The following is a 22,798-nucleotide window of genomic DNA, read 5'->3' on the forward strand; positions in this document are numbered from 1 at the left end:
GCAACCTAAATGGAGGACTCTCTTTTGCATGGAGTCGCAGCAAGTCTGACAGCTGTGTGAAATTCAAGGTAGAGATTCAACTGGAAGGCAATTGGTTTCCATTTCTGAAGTCAGATGGGCAGACTGAACACATCCGATGCCTCCAAATCAATTTGGGCGATGATCTTGCAGGGGTGCAGAAACAACTATTTATGCTTTGATTCAGAAATCTGAATGGAATCACACCCAGTTGACCATCTAATCTGAACACAATGGCATCGATTTCCTGAATGGTTTTGATTCAGACTGGGTCCATTTTCCAAATCATCTTGGCCATTCAAATGAGATTTTGCTTAATTCACACAGGCTTAGCAAATACCAAGGCTTATGGTCATCATAGCTAGGCCAGATGGTTTCTCTGAGGAACGTTTGCTTGGTCTTCCAGAGTGCAAATTTAACTGTGCTTTTGGGAGCTAGTAATAAGTCTTTCTTATTTCCATATATATAACAAAGCCACTTCTAGGTAGAGAATAAGACAGTGAGTATTTACAAAATGCCAGATTTCATCTGAATATGCAAATAGCCTTCTCTGTCAATCTTGTTCACTTAATCCGAGCCTCATCTGCTTCTAGTGAATTACTCCTACTTTCCCATCTGAAGAGGATCAGGCCCAAATGTATTAACATGAAACCACTTAGACTGATTCTCCTCTCAAAGAGAGATGTGTCTTGATTTAAAGTGCAAAAAGTGATGGTGAAAAACCAAAAATGAATGGGTAAATATTCATGTTTCTTACTCTCCCTCCCCTCATTGTGCATGCAAGAGGCAACTGCAAATTCTAGGAATTCAGACCCCCTTATGTGGAACGCAAACACCTTTCGGGTTTTCATTTGGCTTTAATTAGTGTTATTAAATTCAGAGGCGCTTCGGGAGAGGAAGGGAGAAACAATGTTTTCAACTTTGCTGAATGTCAGAAATTTTGCATGTGCCTGCAGGAACGCTCTGTCTATCAAAAGATTTAAAAGGCAGCGGAATCTAGTTAATATTACAAAAATTCATTTCACGAGTGCCAAAGCACGAGTGCTTTAGGAAGACACTAGCCCAATTAAAACCTAATTTTGTAACCTTGCCTTTCTGACCAGAGGGTTAGGCTCATTAAGAGGTTAGAGAGGGAGATGTCACCGCATCTGGCGTAGAAGTGATGGAAGGTTGGATATGTAGAATGGAATTGATCTTGATGCTCCTCTCAGATTGATGACAACAGATCCTCCATTGTTGCTCTAGTCTGTTGCCCTTGTTTCTTTCTGAGAGGCTGTATTTTAAACATATGTAAATGTATCTTTTACTAGATCATTTATCTTTCACCGAACAGTTGTTGCCATTCCCCAGTGTGGCTTATCTCTTGCGGTTACGGTGTTTATGAACTCCCAACACCCTTCCTTGATAAAATTATCTTGAAATGGATCCAAGAGGAAAAATGCTACATAGGGTTGCAAATCAGATATTTTCCAATTACAACCCCTCCCGTCCCCTTCCAAAAGCCAGCAAAAGCGATGGCTTTCTTGATCCATAAGACTAACATTTAAAATGGGGCAGTATATTTATTAGGGTCAGCCAAACTAGCACAAAAGTGTGTACAAGCAGTGGTTGAAAATACGCATAGTTTAAGCATTGGGTTGTAAGTTTCTCTGAGCTTAGTTGGTGTACAAGCTTTCACATTTGTCAGAATATTTCCTCTGGTGGTATGTAAAAATGAGAGGAGAGGGAAAATGAAAGTCCAGAAAGTTGGCCAAGTGTTCCTCGGAGATCTGTCCAAGGCAACTTGGATTGGACTTGATGATGTCCTATGCACTTTAACACAGTTCTTCTGGACGATACGAAGCAAAACATTTGCTTGGATGGGCACTCTGCATTACCCAGATCCAGTACATCCAGTAGTAGGAGAAGGCTTCCCAGCATGCCTTGCAGATGTGTAAAAAATTCTCCACCTCTTGGGAAAAAAAGTGAAGCAACGTTGGTTACTTAATTTTGCCACTAGAAGCCAAACAGGGGTATGGCTTTGCAAATCACTTTTAGGGAGTCGTAAAACATTGAAGATGTCCTTCAAAGCTTTGCAAGGATGAGTTCTGCCATTCAAATCAAATTAAAGGGATGGTAGATTGAATGCACAGGTAGGCAGCAAAGCAACTTTACTACAGTCTTAGACCAGCATTACTGGCAGATCATGTTGCTCTCTTGCATTCACGGATGGGAGAGAAATTCTTCTTTGTCCTTTAATGTTCAAAACAAATAACTTGGGGTGAGTGCAATGAGAAAATGATTGAAGTCCAACTTAATGCAGAAAAGAGAATGCATGTAGGAACTGTATAATTTTTGTTTTCAGAATACTAATGAATGGGTTTTCTTTCAGCTCTGTCAGTACCATCCGTAACCAGCGTTATCACATACACGCCAATCTTTCCTTTGCTGTCTTGGTTGCTCAGATCTTGCTCCTTATCAGCTTCCAGTTTGACCCTGGGACGGTAAGTGAAATGGAGGTGGCATCTGATAACCCATGATAATTCAGGATAATAACAGTTAATTGCCCAAGATTTTTAAAAATAATAATAATAAAGAGGAGGAGGGGGGAAGGAACCCAGGAGATTGCTATGCTTCCAAACAAATTGCAAACTTATAATACCTTTTTTAAAAAATTACCAATGAGATCATCTCATGAAACATGATTTATCGAGTTGTGAAACAATGATGGCTTTCCACCACTAAGTATTGTGCCTCTGGACCTAGGGAAAAGAGGATCTTGTTGAACTTATTCTTGTGACCGTTTCATTTCTGGGCCACTAGGAGAACAGCAAATTGAATGAACAGGCTTTATCATAATTCAATAAAGTTCTTGTCTTCTTATGAAGGATACCTTAAACCTTGGGTTCCATCCATGCTGAATACAAGAGAGGTAGGCAACCTGGTGTCCTTCACGTTTTGGGCTACAGCTTCAAAATTCCTCGCCATCTGACCCTGCTATTTGGGAGTTGCATTTCAAAACTTCTGGAAAGTACCTAGTGATATGAACTTCTGCTCTGGTACTTACTGACACTTGGTTCTTATACTTGGCACGGCCCACTGGGAAACTTTTTCTTGCTCATCTATCAAAGCCTCCAGCATTGGGCCCCTCAATTCATGTCATGCCCAAATAGAACTGCTTGACTATCTACCCAGCTTGTAAAAACATAGTTTTAGGGAGTTGAAGGGCAAGTATAGGACAACTTGATAAAGAGAAGTGAAACCTTTGCAAGTCACCCTTTCTTTCTTTGAGAGCTCTCAACGCTACCTGTCATCTATTGATCGACTGGTTGATTACGTGCCATCAAGTTGTTTTCAACTCCTAGTTGACCACATAGATTTTCTCCACAATGATCTATCCCTGATCCTGTTCTTTCGAGTCCCCCAACAGTGCACTCATTGCCACTGTAATGAAGTCCATCCACCTTGTTGCTGGTTGTCCTCTTCTTCTCATCTGTCATCCAAGCCAATTATTATTCTCCTGGTAGGGATTCTGTCTGACTCGAAGCATCACTGCAGGGACCTGAGGATAAATTCTTGCATTAAAAGGGGCCATTGGATTGCATCACGTGTTGCCCCTTTTCCGTGAAGTCAGCCCTTTCCTTCTCCTGTCTTCTGGAGAATAGGGGGTCACCCTTGGCACCCTTTGCCTTTGGCTTGTGCATAAGTCCATCAATGGCAGAGAAAGGCATGCAGCTTATCTAAATACTTGTCTTTTTCCACCCAGTTTTGCTTAAATTGAACATTCTTGGCCATCTCAGAACAGCCTGGGCTGTTCCTTTTTGACAGCACAAATTGTCACACTGTTCCTCAACCCCTAGTCTTTTGAAATGCAAGCCCTCCCTTTGAAGCGGACCCCTCTTTATTTTTCGACAATTTGTCACCGCTTTATTAAATGGCGGTTACTGTGATGACAGCCTTATAATGCTGCTGGCATTTAAATAAGGAGGTTATTCATTTCACATTTGTTCGACAATAGTTGTACAAACTAAACGTGACAAATGTTTGTGTTTTAACTTTGGGTGATTTGCACTGAAAAATAAAGGCAGAGATTAATCATCACAAAGAGGGTGCTGTTTAACTCAATAATTAATACTATTAATAACCATAATGATAATTATGTTGTTTCATCGGAAACTTTCCTGGCATTTGATGAAACTTGAACCCCTTTATCTTCATTTAACGGAGAAAAACACAGCAGATAGCCAATAAAATGTGAAGAAGGAATTGTATTCGGGGATATTTTCATTGATTCTTCCTGAAATAAAAATTCCTGGGGTTTTCTCTTGCATATGTGTGAACGTTGATGAAACACGCTCAGCCAAGTAGTACTCAGCAACTTTATAATCCTTTTTTTTCCCTCTGGCCTTACATTCATTTTGTCCCATTTCGATGTTAGTTTGCCATTGTTTTGTAAAAAAAAAAGTCTGTGTGAGGTTGATACACATTTCTGTTGCACCAAGAATCATAACGTTCTAGGAAAAAGGCAATTTTATGCATCTCTCCTTTTTTTGCAAAACGTTTATCCTAATATCTGCTAGCCCAATTGAACCCCACCCCCAACTCAACCTGTTCCTTTGTCCTACCTAGTTTCTATGCACCTTCCTTCCATTCTAATGACATATTGCATTTATGAATTATTAGAGACAGGGGCCACCTTAACTTAACTCTTGTGGTGCAGGCCACCATAATTCTTACTGTAAATAATCTAGACAAGGAGAGGAGAAATATATGGACCTCTAGATATTGTTTAGCTACCAAATCTCCTTCCGTTAACAGGCAGTGATCAGGAGGAAATGGATAACTCAGAGGATAGCTTGAGGCTGTAGTTCAGCAACATCTGGAGTGTCTTAAATTCCAAAGGCCTGATCTAGACTAGCCTTTCCCAACCCAAGTGATGTGTAGGCTAGAGAACGTGGGCTAGACTGAGAAATCAAAGAGTATCCTTGGGACAAGAGAATAGCAAAACACATCCATCTGGATATGTCCATGAAGTCTCGAGGAGCTGTGCTTGACTCAAGAGAAAATAAAAAAAATATCTAGGCAACATGGAGGAGGGCGTGGGTGGGGAGTCTTCTTGAACCTTCCTTCTTATGTGTCAAGGATTCAGCCTTGGGGGAAAGAGTAAGCATTCTGGTGTTGGCAAGGCAACTAGGTGACACTACAGTGAACGTTGCCTAGGTAAGCTGAGTCACCCAGTTGCCAAGCAACCTAAGAATGTTTGTCTAGGTTGCAGCATTGTGTTGAAAACTTAGTTCCATTCCTCAAACAAGGAGAAAGACGTGCGCGTGTGACAGGCCCAGCAGAGATTGTGACCTATAGAAGCTTGGAAAAATACCATGGATCAAGAGAAGGTTATGGGTCAACCCACGTGGCTTTCTCTTACGAGAAGTCCCTCCCTGGATTCCAGTCAGTGGGAAAGACGGAAATGAAAAGTGAGACAAGGCTGAAGTAGGGTTAGGGCAAAGAACCGGGGGCGGGGGGAATGGTATCAAGTGTGGTGGATTCTATATCTAACCTTTGTGGATTACTGTCATGGCTCATAAATCCAATTTTCTGTCCACCTATGACAATTTGAACAAGCCTTTCACCATCTCTGAGTTATCCATTTCCTTCTGATCACTGCCTGTGGCTCACCAGAGGCTGCTAGAGAGAGTAGAAGCAGGATTCATTTTGCAGGGTTGCAACATATGGGAAGAAACAGATGCCTCCTTATGTTTCCTAAGCCACACTAGGTATTCTTCCTTCCTCCGGCCTAGTGAATCATCTTGCGGACAACCTCTTAGGCTCCCATGAAGCGTCAACAAACGGGATGGGGCAGCTAGCTTTAGAGACCCGTGTTGTCCCACTGATGCAAATCATGTAGGGCGAGCTGTTCTGTGAGCTCTTAGAAACTCCCCCTATTCCCCTAGCTCAATACAAGTTGAACTGTACTTTCCATGGAATGAATTGGTTTATTTATTTCATAACTTGGAAACTTGCTTTCCAGGGGACTGATGGATTGATGTAACCCATTTACATGGCTGCCTACCTCACAGACACGACTCTGGGTGGCTAACAATTAAAAGCAAAATAAAAACGGCTTAAAAACAACCAACATTAAAAAAAAAAATCCCACACCAATAGCATAAAGTAGCAGTGGAGAACATGCTTAGCAACCATAAAATGGGCTCACCCACACTGGCAGGGCCCCAGGCTCGTTGGCAAAGCCAGAATTTGAATGCCTTGAGAAAGGCCATTAAGGTCGGGGCAAGTCTGATCTGTGTGTGTAAGAGAGAGAGATTCCAGAGGGCAGGTACCACAGAATTGTATCAATTATTGACCGAAATGGGTGCAACCCATTTTGACAACCTGGGTTGTCAAAGTCTTCCTCTAACCTTTCCTGTTCATTTGATTGGTTTGGCTTCTTTGCAGATCCCCTGCAAAATCTTGGCAATTCTCCTTCACTTCTTTTTCCTGAGCACCTTTGCTTGGATGCTGGTGGAAGGGTTCCATCTCTACAGCATGGTGATCAAAGTGTTTGGATCTGAAGAGAGCAAGCTCTTGTACTACTATGGCATTGGATGGGGTACGTAGAGTCTTGTTTTATCCTTAAAAAAAAAAAAAGACATTAGTTGCCACCTCATGGGTGTAGATGGAGGTTCCTGGAAGCCAACCTTCAGATCTGATGGGGCTACGCAGCTCTTCTCTAACTTTCCTTTCCAGATGTGTGACCTTCAACTTCCAGTCTCCCCTATGATGGGGAAACCATCTCAGAATTCACCTAGGGATAGAAGTCAGAAAGAAATCTTTGCTTTTTATGAATACCCAGTATTCATAAAGTTGCATCTACTTGTGAACTGACATGCAGTTATCCGTTGGCATTCCGATAATAGTCATAGGGGCTGAAACCTTCTGAGCAAGGGCAGAAACAGGAACGAATGCTTCCAACTGTCACTCCAGATCTTTGGGCAAGAACACAACATTGAAGAAATACGCAGCTCAACAGTAGCAGCCGTTGCTCAAGAAACCCATTTGTTCCCATTCCCCAAATTCAGTGTGAAAAGTGCAATTGTTATGGCTTTTTTTACGATTCATTTAATATTTAATATACTTGTGACTTAGCTGCATCTCCAGCTGTACAGAATTCCACGTGTTTGGCATTTGGCACCCTTCTGACAAAGTAGGGCTTTTTATCAAAAAAAAAAAAAAATTAAAGGAAAGCAGGTTAGGTATAAAAAATAGATGGGGAAGGGAATCAAAGCTAAGGGGGGGGGTGTGTGGACTTTTTCTGGACCAGGTTATTTTACCAATAATGTTTGGAAACAGATGATATTGTGAATAGCAATAGCAAAAGTATGTTCATTGCAATCATTAACAATCTGTTACTCTCCCTGCTGTACCCAAGTAAAAAATCAAGATAGGATGGGTGGATTCCGTATTAAGCTTAGTTATAACTTTGCGTGAGTAAAATAAGATTGTAATGTATCTGTTTTTAATATCTCAACGGTTGGGTAATAATTTTGAACGTATCTTATTATAGCAAATCTATCGCTGTTAAACTTCCAGCCAAGCACTGAAATGAGCACACACACACGCGCACACACACAGATATCCTACAGCCATTCCAATCTTATGACCTTAAATGGATTTAATTCTTTGCAGCGTCTCAAGTGGTTGATTCTTACTGAGACAATCTGTTTATTTCAGATTAGAAAAACCCCAGTTGCATTTAGCCATCGTGATCCACCAAATCCTGCTTGGATTTTACCCAATTTATCTTCTCATATTCCATTGTGACGCGCACACACGCACAGCTCCAAAAAGAGGGAGGATCTGAACAGCAGACCCTGTTATGTGCACAGAATTATTTCTCCAGTTATCCAGTTGACTAGCCTGCATTTCATCTGCATAAGTTTTATTATCTTGCCAAGAAACTCTCTGTTTAATCTCCTTCTCCGATGCAACTTTAAGCTGATAAATAATCAAGTTAAACCCCAGGAACATCTGAAATGTACTTTGGAGAATCAGCCAGGTTACAGTTTTTTAACATCTTGGCTCAACTGTCTTCAGGGGTAACAGGAATATTTGTGGGCATTTGTTATTTGTTTTTCCATCCTTAAACTCTATTCCAACCCAGAAGCTCTCATCTAAACGGATACGTAGCATCTGTCTATTTAAGAAGAAAAAGAAGAAACCCGAAGGAACTTCTCTCCAGTGAGATGAAATTGCAGAGAGGGGGGAAAGTCATGGAAGTTTGTCCTTCCACTAACTCAGGAAATGCATTGCAGTTGGGCTGGTAGCAGTGATATAGCGTAGCCAGGCCTACAATAGATGGGGAAACCACACATAAATTGGGTAGATCTAGAGTTTCCTATTCTTTTAGATTTGGGGGAGGGGTCTCCACTGACGTCTGCAGGACAAGCAAGGGAGCCCGGGGGTAAAATGTGTCTGGTGGCATTGCACAAATGTTGCATCTTATGCATTTATACCAGATGTCAAGACTCAAGTAGGAAATGGCAGCATAGATAGGACAGTGTCACCCCTGTGCATGTGCTCATGTTGTAATCATAGCAATTTGCTGCAGATGTCTAGGGTTATTCCAAGTTTATTTTAATGCTTTATGCTTATTCCAATGAGGAGGAGGAGGAGGAGGAGGAGGAGGAGGAGGAGGAGGAGGAGGAGGAGGAGGAGGAGGAGGAGAAGGAGAAGAAGGATAAGGAGGAGGATAAGGAGGAGGAGGAGGAGGAGGAGGAGGAGGAGGAGGAGGAGGAGGAGAAGGAGAAGGAGAAGGAGAAGGAGAAGGAGAAGGAGAAGGAGAAGGAGAAGGAGAAGGAGAAGGAGAAGGAGAAGGAGAAGGAGAAGGAGAAGGAGAAGGAGAAGGAGAAGGAGAAGGAGAAGGAGAAGGAGAAGGAGAAGGAGAAGGAGAAGGAGAAGGAGAAGAAGAAGAAGAAGAAGAAGAAGAAGAAGAAGAAGAAGAAGAAGAAGAAGAAGAAGAAGAAGAAGAAGAAGAAGAAGAAGAAGAAGAAGAAGAAGAAGAAGACTACTTATGTATTCCCTGATCTGAAAGTTTTCTGTCCCTGCTCTGACAGGCCAGATTGAATACCCCAGTGCCGAAGTGGTCCTTCCCCAATCACTGCAACTCTTTCTAAAATGCAGATGGCAATATAAAGTGCTCCAGATATGTCTCCAACTCCAAACCTTGTCCCCTCTGTGGCCTTTGCTGCCCTCCCAAAGTCAATCCCACAGGGGCTGCAGGACCAATGACTGTTCAGCCCTTTGTGAACATGACATTCTACCTACCCTTTCTGAGGATGTAGGTTACTCATGAGAAAATGTTAAAGGCAAGAAAGAAATTACTGCCTTTATACTGTGACAACATTCTCCCCCCATTAGCTGCTCTCTTCAGTGTGATCGCTACTAAGCAACCTGTCATTTTGGTCCCGATGACTCTTGAAGCAAAACATAGACAATCAAGAGTGAGGGCAACACCTCTGCTTTCTGATTGCCCTTACTCTGGATTGGCAGTTTCAGGAGTTCCTGTAAGAAGTTTCTTCAAGAAAAACACCATAAAAATGTGTTCAACATGACAAACTCGAACTATTTCAATGCATATACATCCTTTTCATGTTCATGTCCTCAAAATCATTGTTGAAGGAAGCTTAAGCCATCAGTCCTGCTGGCTGCTATATGCCGAATGGGAAGAAGGTGTCATCCGGTCCTTAACTAGAGGCAACCAAATGATTTGTTTGTTTATTACACTGGTGCAAGGTAGCTGAAATTTGCTTTAGTGATGGGTTTTGCACTGCGAGGATGATGCAACATAGCCTTGAGGAAGCAATGTGATTTACTTTGATCAGATCTGTTATATTGTTTCATAACCTTGATTGGTTCTTTCTGGAAGAGCTTCTGAGAGGTCCTACAAGTGTCAGAAAAAAGCTTCTTCCGGACATTTGAAGGGCCAAAGAGGCAGTCAGAGCCAAGGGGGGAGGGGGGGACTCCAATGCCATTGCTTCACTTCCCTCTTAGATGCAAGAGGGCTGGAATGCTTCAGACAGCATCTTCAAGGGGGGCTTTACTCAAGTCATTCTCAAAGCAAAGCAACCCCTCAAAGAGCCATACAACCCATTGCTTCCAGGTCCATTTTAAAACCCCGTTTTAGAACTTATTAATACATGAAAGACTAGCAGTATCTTGCTCACTTCTTCCACCTCTATCGTACATTGATCATAGACTTGTTTTGTTTACAATATTCCCTGCTAGTTTCCTGTTATGTATCCATATGCCTCTGTAATGGAATTTGCAACATGTTGCCAAGAATCTGTCTTTCTTTAGCAACACCAATAATGAAGAGGGACCCAACTGTGAAACACACACATCCATAACCCTTAAAATTTCCTTGCAAAATGTGATCAAAGATTGCAGCTATTCTAACATCAACCACAGGAAAGAGTGATTCCAAGTTGTGTCACATTGCTATTTCATGTAGGTGCTGGGTTCTGAGGTCATGATTCACCTTAGGGCCATCTAGTGATATGGCTGGTGAAGTTCATTAAGGATGAGCATCCTGGTTCACAGCTCATGTCTTTCAATGCTTATATTCCATAATAGCCAGTACTGCTGAAGAAATATGAATTGCCCCCATCAGTCTTCCCATAAATCTGAACCTGGACTACATAATGGACAACCATTTTGGGGTTCAGGACCACACGTGCATTATGCAGATCTATGCTGAGGGTTGTGAAAAGTGGAAGCAAGAATAGTCAAAGAAGAATGTGGATCTTTTCATAGTAACAGAAGAACTGCACCTTAAACCACGTTCACTGGTTTCACATTGGCCCTCCTGAACCTTTCTTTTTCCTCTTCTTATGAAGATGCTAATGCTCACCTCTTCCATTCTGCAGGTTGCCCACTCCTGATCTGTGTCATTTCCACAACTACAACTGTGGAAAGCTATGGAGAACACAACAAGTAAGTTCTGGAAATGAGAAACTATAAATTGTTGCTGTTGTTGTTATCTGATAGCTCCTCTGAAGAATGGATAGTCTGTGGAAGATGTCACTCATCCATATTTGTTCCAACTGTCTCAGCATCCATATCCTGACACAGTTTCCTTAATGCAGTGTCCTTCAGATGTATCTGGGAATTGTGGAAATTGAAGTCCAGAAGGTAAAGGTCTCTGGCCTTTTCTTACTCCCACATCCAGATCATGTTAAAATTAACCAAGGTTGTTTTTCATTTGCAATGACAGTTCCAGGTGACAGCCCATCTGACATAGCTGTAGCTGAAGGGAAAAACCATGAGTTCCCCCATTCTTACAGTCTCTGTTCCTTGAACAGAGACCTGAAATGCAGAAAGAAAGCCAGAGAAATGGATTTTGTCATGGCATGGAGCTAAACACTAGAAAAAGATTTACTCACTAAAATCCTTTTTCATCCCATTCTGCTTTTAAATTCTGATAATAATAACAAAGTAGCAACAAGGATGCATTGGGATATCTGCAAGAAATGCCATTTGCCTGCAAGCAAGAATGGGTGGGACCACAAAACAAAGTGACTGTCTGAAGGGCCTCCTGATCTAGGAAAGGGTGCAACTGGCGCACCAGATGAAGCTGGGAAAATGGCAAAAATGAGAGAGGTGGAAACTCGCAGCCCTACCTAACTGACTGATGAACTCTGGCCATTTTGCATCGTCGTCGTTGTCTCCTATTTCCAGCTGTTTTCTCCCCCATTGTTGAATGTCACCCAAAGCCACCCATCCTACACCCGCTTCCTGTCTTTCTCCCTGCTACATATTTTTAAATTAGCGGCTGGTTGGAACTCACACCCACATTCTCCCCCATGCGATTTTGTAATGACTTCTTTCTCTCTTTCTCTGCAGCTGTTGGCTTTCCTTGGACAGTGGTGCGATCTGGGCTTTCGTGGCCCCAGCTCTGTTCATTATTGTGGTAGGTTTGCCTTTTCCTTCTTCTCCCTTAGAAGCTTCAGGGAAGCTGGTGGAACCTCCACTTGATCCCTAAAAGCCATCCCTGGCCATGTGGAGCTCAGCCCTGGTAGCACCTTTTCCAACCAACAGATTTCATTAAAAGCCCTAGGCTTTGGTGGGCTACCCTCACTTCACCAGACACATCAGATACACCTGTGAAGGGAGCTGTACCCTACGAAAGCTGATGCCTTTTAATAAAATTTGCTAGTTGGAAAAACACTACCAGGTGCCTCCTGACTTTTTACTCCTATAGACTAACCCAGCTCTCCTCCTCCAATGTCCCGTAAAGGATCTGAGATGGCCAGAAGCCATTTCTTGCATGATGGGGATGAACAAAGGAGAATGGTATTGCTACAGCATCTCTAAGTTTGCATGAATTCCCTGGAGGACACGAGGACCCCATAATTTCTAGAATGAAATAAGGAGGTCCTAATAAACCCCTGTTTCACAAGGGTGAAAAACTGATAGTTCTGCCTAAGCGTTCTCTTCTTCTGCATTCTGGGGAACAAGCCAACTGGCTGAAGCTTATACATTTTCTTCTGCAACTGCAGTTTTAAACAGCCCCCACCTCTCTCTCTCTCTCTCTCTCTCTTTCTCTCTCATAATGGGAAGCAGTACATACTCTGCTACTCAGCTCTGCAAGTCAATAGCCAACATCTCCAAGCTTTAACACTCAATCAAAAGAGGAGAGTTAAAGCAACTTTGTTAACTCAAAAAGCTGCTCTGGGCACATCTGTTGGCTGTAATGAATGTCATCTTTCTAAGCAAGAGTTGCAGGTTCATGACTGCTTTACTGATACATGAATGTATTACAATACTTTAATTATATTCGTGCATTAAATTGAATCAAATTGTTGCTTAATCACTGAGATGGCTCTTGGAAGTTGCAAGGGATGGCTTTTTTGAGAGATTAAGGAGGCAGGCGTTCCTCTCTCGAGGCCATTCTTGGCACTGTCTTCTTAGATGTTTTTACGGATTGAGTTGTTCCCCCTGTGATACGAAAACCTAGCCATGGGTCATCCTGACAAATGGAAGGATAAACATATTGACTGAGCCTTCACACTTTCATTGGTCATTCTTTCCAAAGGGCCTGTGATGTGCATTTGTGGGTGGGTGTTTGGCAAATCTGAAACAGGAATAAGAGAGAGATTTCTCATGTCCTAATTTGTCACAGTGCTGAGTTTTAAAACAACAACAACATTGAAGAAGCATTGACTGGTTTTATAAGACATCTCAAATACATGGTGGCTAAGCTGGGTGTGTAGAGGGTCTGCAGAGGAGGAGATGTGTCATTACATGCATTGTGACATAATTGTGCTAAATTATTGCATTGGTGCGCTGGTGTGCTGGAACATCACTGTGACTCAGGCCTATGGGGTAACCAACTGGTTGAACCAGGCTAACAAGCCAGCCAATGAATAAAAATTCTTGCTGGTAGAGGTGTAAAAAGAATATGAAAACATACACCACAATGTAAGAAGAACTCAGGTCTTCCCTGCCTGTTAAATTTGGGTGACTGTCAACGCTTGCCAATCTGGGGACATTTTTCTGAGTATTGGTCAATTCCATACCTCTAAATCAGTGTTGTCCAAACTTGGCCACTGTAAGATGAGTGGACTTCATCTTCCAGAATTCCCCAGCCAGCATGGCTGGCTGGGGAATTCTGGGAGTTGAAGTCCACTCATCTTAAAGTGGCCAAGTTTGGACAACATTGCTCTAAATGACCTGCATACAGTTTTACGAGGTGGATCCACTGTAGGTGATTTTCTTCCTCCCTGAATGTATTGGAGATTAGCAACTTAAACTGATGTTCATAAGTCAATGTGTTCATCCCATCGTTTGCTTACCTGGTTTCCGTGAAACTGCATGTTTATTTTCTGACTTCACTTGGGCCTTTCTTCTATATCTTTGAAGGAATGTTCTAAAAAGACATACATGTTGGTGAGCAATGGGGTAGGGTTATTTTTTTTTTTTTTTCATATCCCGTATTCCAACGTTGTTTCACCTTTTCAGGGTTTTTTTTTTTAATCCATCATACTGAGCTTCCTCTGGAAAGAGCTAAAGGCGATGATTAAAAGGTCCTTCAGGTGAACAACTACAAGGGTTCTCATTGCAAAGCAACCTGGAGTGGGGACAACTCCAACGTTGTTAGGTTCAGGATTCTAAATGACAAAGGAGTAGGTTTATTGAATACCTCCAGACAAGTAGTATTGTCTTCCAATCTTTACAAGAGGTAGAACCTGAAGTCAAACTCTAATACATTACCCAAATTAAGACAGTTCGCTGTTTTATGGTTATCATGATTTTAATAGCCTTTAATAGAGTTTTTAAAAAAAGAAATAGAGATGATCATTGTTTTTGTATCTTTTAAATTGAAGGGGGAAGATGTGATATGTCATTGTTGCTTTAATTAATTGTTGTCATTATTTTAAAAAAAAGAGCAACTCTCAGATTATACGTATACAGGCCAGGAGATTTTAGAATTCATTGTTCATCTCTGGATGTTGCTTGCATTGGGTGATAGTAAGATGTTTGTAATGTCCAGCTTGGGGCTGTTTCCTGCAGAAGGAAAGCAAGATTTGACAATGCCCACTTTGCCCTCAGAGAGATTTGGTTATGTTCTTTGATTGACTGGAATCGTTTTCCAGTTGTATGTGAACCAACCTTGTTTTCAGTGTCCACACCTCCTTTCCTGATGGTGGAACACTTGAAAAATGATGATACAACCTTTGCTGTGGATCTCATGTTTAGGCTGAAAACATGAGGGGGATCAAAAAAAAAAAAAATAGGCATGGAAACTGGAGTTTTGGAACTAGGTCATTGTGTCTTTGAGCAGAACTCCCTTCCTTCCTTCCTTCCTTCCTTCCTTCCTTCCTTCCTTCCTTCCTTCCTTCCTTCCTTCCTTCCTTCCTTCCTTCCTCCCTTCCTCCCTCCCTCCCTCCCTCCCTCCCTCCCTCCCTCCCTCCCTTCCTTCCTTCCTTCCTTCCTTCCTTCCTTCCTTCCTTCCTTCCTTCCTTCCTTCCTTCTGCATTCTCTTCTTTTTACCAAGTTCTCCTCCCTTCCTCCCTCCCTCCTTCCTCTTCCTCCCTCCCTTCCTCTTCCTTCCTACTTTCCTCCCTCCCTCTCTCCCTCCCCATACCAGAACTAGTGTACTGAAAATGCAAACATCTGTTTAATGCCCAGTGTTAATAGCATTTGAATAGCCTGGAAGAAGCTATTAAGTAGGGAGGATTGTGATGGACAACATTTTTCTGGCCCTTATGTATATTACATTTGCTCATAAATTGCTACTTTGTAGGAGTTTCTGTAAATCCCCCCCTGCCATGCACATTTTGGTTTATTTGTTAGAACTAAAGTACTTATGAAGTTATGATGCCATCTGTACAACAAACAGCCCATTTAAAAAAGAAAGAGCAAGTAGGCATCGATAAGACAATTGTGTTCAGGATTCTGGAGGGAGAATGTCAGTCCTGGATTCTTCTTGTAGTCTGGACCTCAATCATATTCCCAACACCCAGGTTTGCTCTTTGTGTTTGGAAAAAAGGACATCAAAGACCCCCAAATGAGATTTTTTTTCCAATGGAGCCAGCAAGACCAGGATTTCCAGTCCAGATAGGAAGGGGTTTTGTGAAACCCCCTCCTCACCACTAGGGGTGTGATACTGTGCACACTCCTTTTCCAGCCTATGCAATATTGGGGGCTAGATAGTCCTGGAGACCCCATTGGGGTCCTGAATTTTTTGAGAGCTTAGCTTTGCATTTCATCTTTTAATAGTGTTTATTAAGAGCTGCCCTTAGTGCTTTCTTTGAAGAAATCTGGCACAGAACGATGTGGCAACTTGAAAAGAATAAACCTGAGTAGGAGAAACCCAGTAAGAAGGATCATAACTAATCACCAAACATCTTACCCTTCACTCCTGGCTTTCTTTCATTTCTTAGCAGACACCTTCTTGACAGGTGTCCTGATACAAATCCTTTGCCTGGGTTTTATCCCTGACATGGCATAGCAGTTTTTCCCAAAATATAAGCTGCTTGGAGCTTCACTGAAGAACATCTCAGAGGGGTTATGGAATAGCCCCAGAACAGTAGCTTTCATGTTTTGCCCTGCTCATCCCGCTTCCACTAGGTCCTTCCAACTCAATCGATAACAATGTCAACAGATGTAGTGTGCACCATCTGCAGAACGATTTCCTGTCTGACCTTATAAAGGATCCCACAGTCCCAGAAACTCACAAGTGTCTATTAATGGTGACAGACTGAAGCTTAGTCAACTCTTAACTCCAACAGAGTGCATTAAAGTGCTTGGCAAGTCATATAAAGGAAAACCCATTGAAATCAGGAGCTGGCATTTCCAGGAGTTTGTTCAACTGATTTTTTGAAAGTTTGATTATTGGAAGCCTATTCTCCCTCTTGCCCCAAATAAAGGAAGCAGAAAGAATCCATGGTTTCTTGTTTTTTAAGGAGAGGATGGCTCCCTGGGCATTTCAAGGAAATTCAGATGTTAACAATCACTGAGTTCAGTATGCTAAGACATAACAATACTTGTAACCAGCAGTTGTGCCTTGGAAAACTTGGCTTATGGCTTAGTGTGATGTGAACCCTATTTTGGCCCATTCAACAAACCATGATTAATACAAATAGTGCCCAAGCCTGTGAAACTGCCCAGATTTTCTGGCCTAAGCAGAAGAACCAAATCCGAGTCTAAATTTTGCATCCAGAAGAGTTCCAAGTTCAATCCATAGCATCTCTAGAGAAAAGGATAAGGTGAAAAAGAGTATCTAAGTCACAATGTGGTTTTCCTGATTTTTAGCTTAGCTTAGACACTTCTGCTAGATGGACCAATGATGAGACTTATGGTAGCACCATTCCATAGACCCATAACTGTGTTGTCTCCCTCTCACAATCTTGTCTGCTCAACATCAGGCTAGAAACTGGGAGACCATGAGTTCTAGTCCCGCCTTAGCCATGAAGCCAGCTGGGACACCTTGGGCCAGTCCCTCTCTCTCAACCCTAGGAAGGAGGCAATGGTGAACCACTTCTGAAATCTTGCCAAGAAAACTGCAGAGACTAGTCCAGGCAGTTACCAGGAGTCAACACTGACTCAAAGGCAAGGAGAACCAGGTGGGTATAGTGGTTAAAGGCACCAGGCTAGAAACCAGGAGACTGTAAGTTCTAGTCCCACCTTAGGCACAGAGCCAGCTGGGTGACCTTGGGGCCAGGCACTCTCTCTCAGCCCTAGGAAGGAGGCAATGGCAAACCACTTCCAAAATCTTGCCAAGAAAACTGCAGGGACTAGTCCAGGCAGTTTCCAGGAGTCAACACTGACTTAAAGGCACCACAAAAAAGAAAGAAATTAGAGCCCAGACTGCTCATGTTCCAGCAGCCAGGCATCCTGCATAAATGCGCAGGAAGAACAGAAACCATATCATCAAAATATAGCAATTACTCAGTCTGCAGTTTCCCCAGTTCAAATGCTTCTCTCCTTTATTTGAAAACATCCCCAGGCATGAGAACTCTGCTTTGGGTTCACGTCTATGCAGTTTGGACTGACTATCACTCTTCCTTAGCATTCTGGCTTGAACATTTGGGGTGTCTGAAAATACAGGGAGCACTGAATCACAGTTGGTGACAAAGCCTTTATGGAAAATATTGTCAGCCTTACGAGGTAAACCAGCCAGGAAACACAAGCAGATGAGCTCATTCGACTATATTGTAAGGTTACGCTAACAGGATCTGGCTAGACTGAAAGTACTTCTGTCCCCTGGTTCTCTTCACAGCCCCAGAACTAGGGAGGGTCCCTTCTGAGACATTTGCCACCCCTCCCCATATATGCTGTGGGCTAAGCTGCCTTTTATCTGACTGTTCCCTTGGTTATATCTCATTGCCCTGTCTCCCAAGGTCATTCCTACATACCATTACAAATATTGGGAACGAGAAAGAGAGAACAAAACACCTCCTGATGGAACACGCTGATGGTTGCTCTGAGATTTATTTGATAGCTGGAGTCGAATGGATTTTTTGCTCCATCCGGTTAGAACATTAATAAAGCTATACAGATCTAATTTGTTTACTCAAACAGGGCTTGGATGCCATTGTTTGCCTTATGGGCCTTTAAGTACTTTGTTATTACTTGGCTGGCACAACATTTGGGTATTAAGAGCGAAATCTCATAAGCTTGTATATTCTTGGTAGAGTTTAGATGTTGGAGTATGTTAGGTCATACTTTAGGGCAATCAACTGTAGCCTACTTTGCCCTTTTCCAGGAAATCTTTGAAAGGTTTTGAAATGAATTGTGATTTCTTTGAAATAAGCTGCTTTAAACCATAAGTCATGAATCTGGCTTGTTGAAATAAACTGCGGTTCACGTTACCCAAGACTTAAGTTTTGTTTTCAGCATGCAAACGACAGGTTAGCTGAAAACTGACCACAACTTTGAAAGCTGGCCACACATTTCAGGAGATGACTTGTATGTATGAATGAGTCATGGAACAAGAGCAGAAAGAGTGCAGATAAAATGTTTTGGTCACATGGACTGCTTAACCTTGATTTATTGCTTAAATCATGGTTTACAAACCACAGCAGCTGGCTTCATATAGTGCTCAAGGCCAAAATCAAACAAACCATATTGTGGGTATTATAAAATATGAAAAATAATTTCTAACAAGATCCTTTTCAGTGGAGACAGTTCATAAATCTGTCCAACATCCATCAGAGGACAGAATTTTCATTTGAGGACCATCCGTGTGGATAACAGCTAAGCCGGAGTAGTGCTACAGCCATCCAGTTGTGCTTGGACTAAAACTCCCAGCACCCCCTACCAATTCTTTAGGTTTGGCAGGAATGCTGGAAGTTGTAATGCAACTTCCATTGAACCAAAGTTGGGAATTATGACTGTAAAGGGGTGGGGGGAAGATTTTAAGGAAGCCAGAGTTGGAGATGTGTAGAGAAGTAAGAGATGGTCTTGAAGAAGGAATTCAACAACCATGGAGTAAATACCAACTTTGTCCTGGAAGGGAGGAGAGAGTGAGGAAGAAACTCAAGATTGCTCCACCTATGTTCTCTTTGGAATAAGAGGGGAGAGGAAATCTTTCCCAGGCTTTCAGGGATCTGTTATTATACAATAGAGTTGAGTTTAGCAAAAAAGCAGAGTTCTAGAAGCTCTTTTGGATTCTATTTCCTGACTTGTTCTATCTCGAAGGACCAACCAATGGTGACGGTCTCCAACTTGTCCAAATAAAATTTATGTCTGAGAGTCCTTGAGACATACAAGGGTGTCAGCTGCGAAAGCAAAGAAGAGGAAAAGAGAGCAAATAAAATAAAAATAAGGGACAAATGACAAGATTGCATCTTTAGCTTTGTCCATGTTCAGATAGGACGTGCAGACAAGGTCCAAACATGGGTTTCTATTCATCTTTGCTCAAACAGGCGGCTCTTATATTTTTACGTTGCACATTTGTTGTAGGGGAGAAGTCTTCTTGGAGAACAAATGAGCCTAGAATAAAATCTGGGCAACTCTGCACAAGAACCACAATCTCCTGGAGCTGAAGTTATTTCCCATTATAATCTGACTCGTTTGCAAGTTTTATAGACCACATCTATCTCAAATGGAGCACAATTGGCAGCTGTGGGCAATTGTTAAGTATTGGCTAAATAATGGGAAGGTGAGCGAGGAGTCTGTATTTCCAACTAATTATGGAGATGGAGAATAAATGCCAGAATTCCAGTAAAATAACAGGCATTGTGTATTATCCAGCTTTCCTTGAATGACTGCATAATGAAGACATTTGTTTGCAGATTGTTATTCAACGGGGGGAAAAGCTGTCGTTTTTTTCCCTCTAGAAAGTTAACAGGCTCCGTTGCCCACCAAAAATCGAAATTTTAAACGTGGAAGCTGAACATCTGAGTTGAAATGCTGGACTAAAATCCAATGGGTCCTGTGTAGGACTATTGTTGATCCTGTGCTGGTCTGGTTCTATCCCAGTTTAGTTTAGTCTTATTTTTGTATGCATCTTGGTTTGGGGCCCTAGCCATAAAGATTTGATTTGATTTTGATTTGAGTAGGTTAGGTTCCCCTGAGTTGGACTTCAGTGCCCATAATCCTCAACCAGCATGTCCATAGGCATCCGGGTTGAAGAAGAAGATGGGTGGATGTGCTCTTTCTAATCGTGCAACCCTTCCTCCAGGAACGAGCAAGTTTTCCTGCAATCCCAAGGGATATCTCTGAGTTTGAACTGTTAGGAAAAAAAAGCATATTTTAAGAGCATTTGGGGGAGGAAGATTACTTTGTTATACCTCATAATATCGGAGATATAAGTGCTTTTGGGGAATCATTATGTGGAGCCTAAAATGTGATTTTATGGGAAAGGACTATAAAAAGCCTCTTGAGTCGAGGACATGTTTTGCATACGCAAAGGCCCAAATTCAGTCTCTAGCAAAGCGTTCTTTAATATATATATTTTTTTAAAGGGGAAGAGGGAGAATCGCAGAGTAGATGACTTGAAATAATTCTGAGTTACATGGCGTATGTGTATACATGTATCCAGGCTTCCGGAGACCCCTCACAACCTGGTTATTTGCTTTCCTAATGCAGTCCTTTAATTTTTTTTTTCTATAGGTTAATATCTGTATCCTCATTGCCGTGACCAGAGTAATTTCAAGAATAAGTGCTGAAAATTATAAGGTGCATGGAGAGGCCAATGCATTCAAGTAAGTTTGTTTTCCCTTTTTCCCCCGATTAGCAGGAGCTTAAACTCCTAAGAGCATCTGAACGGATTCTGAATGCCGAGTCCAGAGTCATAGAATTGGAGTTCATTGATTTTTTGAAAAGAAATTGGGTTCTAAATCAGGGCTGGATCATAGAGAACATGCATTCAGCAGAGCAGTTTATCGAATCCCAAAGGAGAAGGTGAACTCCAGTCTTGTGAAGATCGCAGACATTAAGCGTACATCTGGATGTCCAGTGTAGTTGGCTGTTGGGGCACACTTTAAAAAAATAGACAAGACTTAGGCAGAGAGCTAAAAGTTATGATCCCATCCAGGTGAAAATCCCCTGGGATTATTTTGTAAGCAATTTTCATCCCAATATTTGAATTTCACTCCCTTCAAGCAGTTCTTTTGCTGTGTGCTAAGCACAGGGAAAAAGTTTCCTTCCTTCCTTCCTTCCTTCCTTCCTTCCTCCCTCCCTCCCTCCCTCCCTCCTTCCTTCCTTCCTTCCTTCCTTCCTTCCTTCCTTCCTCATCTCCTCCCTCCCTCCCTCCCTCCCTCCCTTCCTTCCTTCCTTCCTTCCTTCCTTCCTTCCTTCCTTCCTTCCTTCCTTCCTTCCTTCCTCCCTCCCTCCCTCCCTCCCTCCCTCCTTCCTTCCTTCCTTCCTTCCTTCCTTCCTCATCTCCTCCCTCCCTCCCTCCCTCCCTCCCTCCCTCCCTTCCTTCCTTCCTTCCTTCCTTCCTTCCTTCCTCCCTCCCTCCCTCCCTCCCTCCCTCCTTCCTTCCTTCCTTCCTCCCTCCCTCCCTCCCTCCCTCCTTCCTTCCTTCCTTCCTTCCTTCCTTCCTCATCTCCTTCCTTCCTTCCTTCCTTCCTTCCTTCCTTCCTTCCTTCCTTCCTTCCTTCCTTCCTTCCACCACCACCCCACCACCACCTCTTCCTCCCAGAAAACCACAGAAAGTTGCAACTTGATTTTGTGCCATTGTGCAAATTTGCAATGTTTGAAACCTGTCGATCCTCCATCTGGCTGGTATAGCTCATTCGGCATTTGCCATGGCAGAAATTTGCAAGATTTATCAGACAGGAAAAACAACAATAACCTTAGCTCTTGATTAGAAGAGCAGGAGGTATTTTTAGTCTTTTAGTAAGAGGTGGCACAAGAAAATGAACTAAAAATAAGCAGCACTGGGGAATGATTTTTCTCCTGTCTCAAAACAGTGAAGATCCTAGAGAATTTCTCATCTATGCTGCAAAATGGTTGTTTGCTATAGTAAACCTGAGGACAGAAATGGAGTATGTAGTGAGTAGTTATAAATGGACATGCAATGGATGTTATCAGCTGGGCCAATCAGAACCACACAAGGCTGTAAGTAACCTACAGCTCCCTGTAGTAAGTGTTTAGTAACACAGCTTGTGATTCTAGTTGGCAAAGATCAAACTGGTATGTGTACACAAATTTGCCCATGTGCATTTAAGGACTCTGGAGATGAAGTTTGTTGGCAGCAAAACTATTTGCTGGAGAGCAGTTTTGTCTCATTGCAGCTGGCAAGAACAAATCGGTGTAATTGTTGCCAATAATTTTCCCTGGCATGGATGGTGGGTTGAGCCCATGTTGATTCGATTAATGGTATTGAAAGAGCATCAATCTGGCCTTATCACTGTTTACCAAAGGGCAATTTTATCATCTGAGTCTATTAAGCAAATTGTGACTTCCTTATAAAACTAAACTTCAAGGATCTTACGCATAATCTCACAAGTGAACAGCGGCAATTACTTGCCTGGTGGATGAAGGCTGGAGAACCGCACATTGTTCTGTATTCAAGGACGGTAAACCAATGGAGTAGAGATTCTTTTCTATGTAACTTTGAGCACAGCAGCCCAAAACATCAGAGTGAAGCATCTGCAATGCATAACATGTAGAAAGTGTTTCTGCTGATGGTGCACAGATGGTGCTTCCTTTGAGACAAAAACATTTTGCGGCTCTGTTAGTAACATGCTCTGGTGATAGGTTGGGTATTCTTCATTTTGGCCACCATCACTTAGAAAACCTAAAGTTGGAACTGAATGTTATGCGCATATCATATTTTAATAGCACTGAA

At 42.3% G+C, this 22,798-nt stretch overlaps 1 protein-coding gene across 2 annotated transcripts in view; it reads left to right on the plus strand.

The window, feature by feature from the left end:
• ADGRD1 (adhesion G protein-coupled receptor D1) overlaps positions 1-22,798 on the plus strand; it is a 112,544-nt gene that overhangs the window by 65,908 nt on the left and 23,838 nt on the right. For both annotated transcript variants that reach the window (XM_007426660.4, XM_025165690.2), the window contains 5 exons: positions 2,390-2,501; positions 6,451-6,604; positions 10,920-10,986; positions 11,896-11,962; positions 20,614-20,705. In XM_007426660.4, the coding sequence (XP_007426722.1) occupies positions 2,390-2,501; positions 6,451-6,604; positions 10,920-10,986; positions 11,896-11,962; positions 20,614-20,705 (492 nt within the window). The remainder of the gene's footprint in view (positions 1-2,389; positions 2,502-6,450; positions 6,605-10,919; positions 10,987-11,895; positions 11,963-20,613; positions 20,706-22,798) is intronic.

The sequence above is a fragment of the Python bivittatus genome, unplaced genomic scaffold (assembly GCF_059951505.1).
Source record: "Python bivittatus isolate LINGU-HERP-01145 unplaced genomic scaffold, Pbiv_v1 ctg000100_np1212, whole genome shotgun sequence".
In the NCBI taxonomy this organism is placed as follows: domain Eukaryota; kingdom Metazoa; phylum Chordata; class Lepidosauria; order Squamata; family Pythonidae; genus Python; species Python bivittatus.